General features: G+C 47.9%; 1 protein-coding gene across 1 annotated transcript; it reads left to right on the forward strand.

The window, feature by feature from the left end:
* Positions 1 to 732: 732 nt before the first annotated feature.
* PSCA (prostate stem cell antigen) lies at positions 733 to 6,349 on the forward strand. Its single transcript, XM_065669451.1, has 3 exons — positions 733 to 1,017; positions 3,212 to 3,316; positions 5,915 to 6,349. Exons 1-3 carry the CDS (start codon positions 966 to 968, stop codon positions 6,130 to 6,132), a joined length of 375 nt encoding a protein of 124 aa, XP_065525523.1. The 5' UTR covers positions 733 to 965; the 3' UTR covers positions 6,133 to 6,349.
* Positions 6,350 to 7,254: the final 905 nt, after the last annotated feature.

The raw sequence follows: 7,254 nt of genomic DNA on the forward strand, positions 1-7,254 counted from the left end.
TGCCTGAGAGCAAGTTCCCGAAGGCTGTTACTGCAAAGCACCAAGTTCCTGAGATTTCAGAAAAGCCATAAATCAAATGAGAAACCACAGCAATCTGAGCTGTGTTTTGAGAAGTAGTCAAAGGATGGGATGGGAGAGGTCTCCAATCAACCCACAAAAGCAAACATTTGCACTTCAGCGTGGAATGTGGCTGAGACTCTCATCCTTGATGAGAAGTGGCATTGCTTTGACAAGCCTGAGTTGTTTACAGTACATGTTGATACGAATTTAAGTGTCAAAACCATACCCAACCTATGCTAGGCAAGTTGGTAGACAAAGAGAAGCATGCCACAGTATGGATGGGGCAGAGAAAAACACCAAACAGAGCCATCAAAGAGCCCTTTGGTTTCAACACATAGAAAGAATTTAATTGCCCATTGTCCTTAAATAGACTACACACAACACATACAAATAAATGCAAATGAACACCTCGACAGCTCGACTGCAATGTGCCCACATACCTTGCTACCACATGCCAGGAGCGTCACAGAGATACTCAAACATGCAGATAAAGAGCTAGAAGTGTTTATTAAAAGGACATTTTGTCCTTGATTTAAGCACAATAGCTCCACTCAGGGTAGCAATGGGGGTGGAGAGGCTTGTTCACAGGGTGCAGCTCTGGAGAAACGCATAAGGTCAGCCTTGTCTGAAAGAATTTGGGGTGGTTTTTTAACACCCTTGTGAGCACTTTGACAAGGGTAGGAGGAAGGGAATTGCTCTTAGCTCTGCAAGTTGTAGTCAGATAGGAGAGGCACCTAATCAAATACCACCACAAACCAACCCCTCCCTTGGTCCAGCCAGCAGCCTCATTCAGGTGCCTTCACAGAGGGTAACCTTCTGGGCATGCCCGATTGCTGCCTCCCACAGTATATAAACTGCCCCTCGAGGAAACAACTCATATTTGGCACCAAAGAGGCTATTCCAGAATGAAGGCTTTACTGGTCCTCCTGCTGGGAGCAGTCCTGTGCTTGGAATCAGGTAAGACAGCATGGACAATCTGCCCCTTGTCCCCCCTAGAAGCAGGAGAAAAGACCTGCGATGGGGTTTGGCAGTGAGGGAAGAAATGCCGGTGCAGTTATCCTATGAAGACGTTTGCTTTTTGATGGGATAACTTGGGTGTTGCAGGGAAATAGGTATAGTCCCACCCTGGTGATGATGTGATCCTAATGCAGCTTCCAGGAAAGATAAATCCTCTACAGAGCCAAATGTAATTGGAAGCAAGAGTGTTTAAGCCAGACCATATAGTGGGGATTAAGTGGGGTGGGAGGATTCTTTTTCTTCTTCCCAGGCTATTAAATAACCAACAACATTTCTGCACAGGTAAGTTTGCTCCAACTTGTTTTTTTGACTCTTCCTTTTGCAACTGGCCTTTGACACTGCACAGATTGTCAGGATCTTAATGGGACAGAAGAAGGGAGAATGCCAGAGTGTGTTGGTTTATTAACAGGATGGGCAGGTTTGATGCCGTCAGGTTTTTCCAGCCTCACTGGAAGAAAATGGTTTAAAACCAGCTTTTCCCTATTACCAGAGCAGCAAATCTGAGCAGAAATGGTTCTCAATCAGCAGAGGATGCTTAAGAAACAGGCTGAGAAGGGTCTTGTAAAGTCCTGGCCAGACCTTCTCCTTTTCCAGCTTCCATCAGAGTGCTCTGGAATCCAGCTTTCATTGCATTAAGTCACATAAATGTGAGGGCAGAGTGCAGCGTTACAAACAAACTGGGTTTGGTTCCTTGCTTCTATGCTGTATCAGTCATCTGTACCAGAAAGGCTTAGACAGAGGGAGACCAAGTGCCACAGATCAGTTCTTGCTTCTTCTCTGAGTAACACTGTTTTTTAAGTAGAGCTTTTCTGTGCCGTAATAGAGTATTTTAGGCATTGACTTAAGAGATTCATGATACAAGCCTGGTGGTCATGGGGTTAAAGTACATATATATATATATATACATTAATTCTGGCACTTGCAAGGCTCCGATGATGCCCTGGGGCATGGGTAGGTAATAGGATCAGGTAATTGCACTATGCTTTCATTCCTATGGGGACTATTTGCCACTAGGGCTGGACACTTGTAAGCTTCAATGCTTATCCTGCCTTTGCTTAATGCACATAACAGCATAGCAGATGTTAACAGAACTGACTTGCATCCCCCATAGTGCGGCATGTCCATGAGGGGGTGGAAACACGTGGTGAGCTGGTTTTCATAAGGAGGTGAAAGACATGTTTGCACTTTGCTTCTTGAGAGGGAGTGATGGGGGGGATGTGTCTGCTCCTCACCTTCTCTTCCCTCTGGGCTTTTCCTCTTTCATCCAATCTTAGGAATGCCTCAGCTGAGGCTCACAAGCCCACCTGGCAAAACACTAATGTCTATAGAGGCAGACAAATAATATCAACTTGTCCTTCTGGGGAATTCATCCCTTCATCCCATCTCAGGAGGTGGGAATATCACAAAAAGCCTGCTCCAGACAGGAATTGAGTCAGGCATCCCAAATATGGAGGAAGAAGCATTTGAGAAGCACTTTCTGTTGACTGATGACACCAGTCAATGAGACCAGCATCTGTTTGCATCCTCACTGTGCTGACTGCAGTCTGAAACATCTTCAGTTCTTGCAGATTTTGACTTATACCTCAAATAGAATCATAGAATGGTTTGGGTTGGAAAGGACCTCAAGATCATCCAGTTCCAACCCCCCTGCCATGGACAGGGACACCTCACACTAAACCATCCCACACAAGGCTTCATCCAACTTGGCCTTGAACACCGTCAGGGATGGAGCACTCACAACCTCCCTGGGCAACCCATCCCAGTGCCTCACCACCCTAACAGGAAAGAATTTCCTCCTTAGATCCAATCTAAACTTCCCCTGTTTCAGTTTGAACCCATTACCCCTTGTCCTGTCACTACAGTCCCTGACGAAGAGTCCCTCCCCAGCATCCCTATAGCCCCCTTCAGATACTGGAAGGCTGCTATTAGGTCCCCGCACAGCCTTCTCTTCTCCAGGCTGAATGTACTGTTCTCCACTGAAAATGGAACTAAACATTGTTTTCCCAGCAACAGAGGTGCTATGTTCCTTCGAGGACCCACAGGAATGGTCCTGTTTCCCAGTGCAGGTGCGAAGTTGGGTTCCCTGGGGAGCTTCAGACAGATTTGTCTTATAACCCCTCTTGGTCTCTTTCAGGTTCTTCTCTGAAGTGTTACAGCTGCACATCACAGCTCAGCAACTCCAAATGTCAGACGGAAGTGGAGTGCAAGGAAAATGAATTGTGCAAGACGGATGTGATCAGTAAGGCAAAGCAGGGGTGGGCAGTGTCTTAGTTATCATATTGGAGCCAAGTATGGTGCCAGCCTCAGGTGTCCAAGCCAGGTTCACCTAGTGTAGATACACCAGTTAGTGTTGGCCAGCAAAGCTCAGTGTGCAGGAGGAAGAGAAAAAGCCATCTGGGGAGAAAAGGTAATAAAAAAGCTTTCAGATGACTTCCATGTTAAGTAGAAATGATAGAAGAGAGATGTTTATCACTTGGTGATAGCTGGTGACTTGGTGCTGGCTGTCACCAAATCCTCTCCCCATATTGGCTGTGGGTACAGCATAGAATCATTGAATCACAGAATAGTTAGGGCTGGAAAGGACCTCAAGATCATCTAGTTTCAACCCCCCTGCCGTGGACAGGGACACCTCACACTAAACCATCCAACACAAGGCTTCATCCAACCTGGTCTTGAACACCGCCAGGGATGGAGCACTCACAACCTCCCTGGGCAACCCATTCCAGTGCCTCACCACCCTCACAGGAAAGAATTTCCTCCTTAGATCCAATCTAAACTTCCCCTGTTGAAGTTTTAACCCGTTACCCCTTGTCCTGTCACTGCAGTCCCTGACGAAGAGTCCCTCCCCAGCATCCCTATAGGCCCCCTTCAGGTACTGGAAGGCTGCTCTGAGGTCTCCACACAGCCTTCTCTTCTCCAGGCTGAACAGCCCCAACTTCCTCAGCCTGTCTCCATACGGGAGGTGCTCCAGTCCCCTGATCATCCTCGTGGCCTCCTCTGGACTTGTTCCAGCAGTTCCATGTCCTTTTTATGTTGAGGACACCAGAACTGCACACAATGCTCCAGGTGAGGTCTCACAAGAGCAGAGTAGAGGGGCAGGATCACCTCCTTCGACCTGCTGGTCATGCTCCTCTTGATGCAGCCCAGGATACAGTTGGCATCTTCATGATGTACCCCTTAAATTCCTTAGTGTTTGCCAATAGATCATGCTAAACACTGAGCAGTATGGCCTGTACAATGACAGTGCCTGGAACTAATCTCAGGAGGGTGCATCTGCATTTGACATTGCAAATACCTACCAATGCCCCTCACCTGTGCAAAATTTGGTTTATTTCTATTTGCAATGCCAAAAATTATTTACTTACAAGGGCAATAGGTAAGTTGATGGCTTCGAAAAACTTGGAGCATGAATTCAAGCATGAGGGTCTGAGTCTGGTGAAACCTATTCATGAAGTTAGGAGTGTTCAATGACAGAGCTGACTTTAGGTGAATTCAAAGAAAAGAGAGCTTTTCACCTAGACTCATGGACAGGCAGCTCTGAATGCAGCCATCTGTGTGCCTCTGGGTACATTCCTTTAACAGGTTATGATTTGATTCTCCCATTCTAGATTTGGTCCAGATCTGTGGTTCAGATTGCTGTGAGCTCAGAACTCAGAACTGTGAACTCAGTTGCTCTTAGAGCTGGGGCAGAAGACCCATCAGTGGCATGTTCAGACCCTTCTCTGCGAGGCAGTAAATGTAGTACCTCCAGTAGGCATTGTTCTTGTTGGAAATGTGCAAACCCACATCCATGCACTCACATGCAACACATTGTAGAACCCACTGGTGCTATACACTGAATTTGCATATATGAAAGACTTGGAACCCTGATTAGATTGTGCAAGACGAGGCAACCTCATGCAGACTGTAAACTGTTGGTAATCAGCAGTTACTGAGCATCGACCACACACAGAAAACTTGACTTTGCCTCTCAGAATCAAAGCAAACAATAACTGTGTCATCTATCAAGTGGAGATAGCCATGTTTCATAGAGCAATAGAATGGTTTGTGTCGGAAGGGACCTTAAAGCTCATCCAGTCCCAACCCCTGCCATGGACATGAGCACCTTCCACTAGAGCAGGGTGCTCCAAGCCCCTGAGTCCAACCTGGCCTTGAGCACTGCCAGGGATGGGGCAGCCACAGCTTCTCTGGGCACCCTGTGCCAGCGCCTCAGCACCCTCACAGGGAAGAGCTTCTGCCTAAGAGCTCATCTCAGTCTCCCCTCGGGCAGGTTCAAGCCATTCCCCTTGGCCTGTCCCTTCAGGCCCTTGTCCAAAGCCCCTCTCCAGGTTCCCTGCAGCCCCTTTAGGCACTGGAGCTGCTCTAAGGTCTCCCCTTCAGGAGCCTTCTCTTCTCCAGGCTGCCCCAGCCCAGCTCTCTCAGCCTGGCTCCATAGGGAGATTTCCATAACTTCCCTAGATGTTGAAGGGCACTGTGCAACCAACGTGTAGAGGGAATGAGTGAAGAATACACCCATGCTTGCTCCTCATCCATTATAACTAGACTTCACAGCAAAGGTGTCAATGGCTGGTGCTGGATTAGAACCCCCTGAAAACTGTGCTGTGCAAAGCATTGCCTTAAGCAAACACTTGGGGATTGAAACCCTTCCTTTGCTGCTGACAAAATGACACCCCAAAAATACAACCTGCTACACTGAAACATGCACCAGGTTAGAAACACTCTTTTTTTTCTCCCAAGAATGGAGCTCAGATAAGAGCAGCATCTCATTCTTCATTTCCATGGGGCTTGGCTTGGCTGGCTTTGAGTCCTTGTAGTAATGGTCCCTCTTTCCTTCCAGGGGTCGTAGGGCTCGTCAGCATCTTCAGCAAGGGCTGTGACTCGCCCTGTGAATCATTCTATCAGGACTTCAGCGTAGGCAACAGGAATATCTCCTGCTGCAGCAGCGACCTCTGCAATGTCAACGCAGCAGGAAGCGTGAGGAGCAGCTATGGGATGGCAGCAGGGATGGCAGCCAGTGTGCTCTGGGTCTTCCTGAACAGCAGAGGACTTCCATGAGCACAGGAAGTCTTGGAGCATCCTCTCCAATGTCAGGAATTGTAAGCAGGAGCAATGTGGTTTGTTGGGCACACAGCATCCTTGGAGCTGATGGCAGACCTTTGCCATATGATAGCTTCTTCATTACTACAATTGTATTGCTGTAGTGGCAACAGATAAGACAGTATGTGTGCACGCTACCTGTGTAACACCTAAAATATACTTATTCCTGAATCAAGTGTGTGTTACCTGTATTATCACTTAGTCATGTATGTCTGCACCCAGCATTGGCTGCAGTGGGTGTGCTGCATGTCTGGCCAATGTCCAGTCCTTGTCACTGCTGTGTGGTGATGGTGCTGAGAGGTGCCATGGCAAAGCAGAGTAGAGGTGCAATCGTACACTCAATGCTTGAGGGGCTCTGGCTTATGACAACCTCTGAAGGACATATACCCTAAGAAAAGCTGTGAAGAACAATCATATCTGAAGGAGAACTTAGAACCCAGAGACCCGGTGACCCTGCACTTTGTTATCTACCATACGAGACAAAAGCAGTGCTCACCTTCCCTGCTAGATGCACATACAGCCATTCATTTGCCTTCCCACAGCTGTAGTGTCCTTGGGATGGTGGGCATCACATTCAGACACCTGGAGCACCATGATGGGCAATAACCGTTGGAGTGAAATACAGAGGGTGTCCCTATGGTGTCCTGGTCAACCAGTTCTAATTCTGAGATTTCCATTCTCCATCCTGACCTTAAGTGGCATCCCCTGAAGGTCCCCATCTCCAAAAGGAAGGTACTCAAGCTTTCTTCTCCGTGTTCTTCCTCAATCCATTCCCTATGCCACAGCCTGGGACACAGGTTCTGTCACCAGGTTTGAAAGGCGTTTCTCTTAAAGGTCCTGTGGGGCTGTGTCTCAGAGCTGGGAGAGTGGAGAAAGTAAAGATCAAAGCTTGCATTTACCCATCTGGGTACCGTGATTGTGGAGGTGAGCACACACCTATGGGCACACACCTATGGGCACACACACAATTCCACCCTAGATGAGAGATGGGGAGGAGTCAGGTGTGGGGAAAAGACAAAGGGAAAGGAGGGGGGGAGCTAGGGAAAGGCGTGGTGCTGACTACTGCAGAGGTGCTGTCAG

The sequence above is a fragment of the Lathamus discolor genome, chromosome 2 (genome assembly GCF_037157495.1).
Source record: "Lathamus discolor isolate bLatDis1 chromosome 2, bLatDis1.hap1, whole genome shotgun sequence".
NCBI lineage: Eukaryota > Metazoa > Chordata > Aves > Psittaciformes > Psittacidae > Lathamus > Lathamus discolor.

Excerpts from the sequence above, each read along its gene's own strand:
- PSCA (XM_065669451.1), top strand. The coding sequence starts at position 966 with ATGAAGGCTTTACTGGTCCTCCTGCTGGGAGCAGTCCTGTGCTTGGAA. Across the intron at positions 1,018-3,211 it reads AGTCCTGTGCTTGGAATCAG|GTTCTTCTCTGAAGTGTTAC; the intron begins GTAAGACAGCAT and ends GGTCTCTTTCAG. Across the intron at positions 3,317-5,914 it reads GTGCAAGACGGATGTGATCA|GGGTCGTAGGGCTCGTCAGC; the intron begins GTAAGGCAAAGC and ends CTTTCCTTCCAG.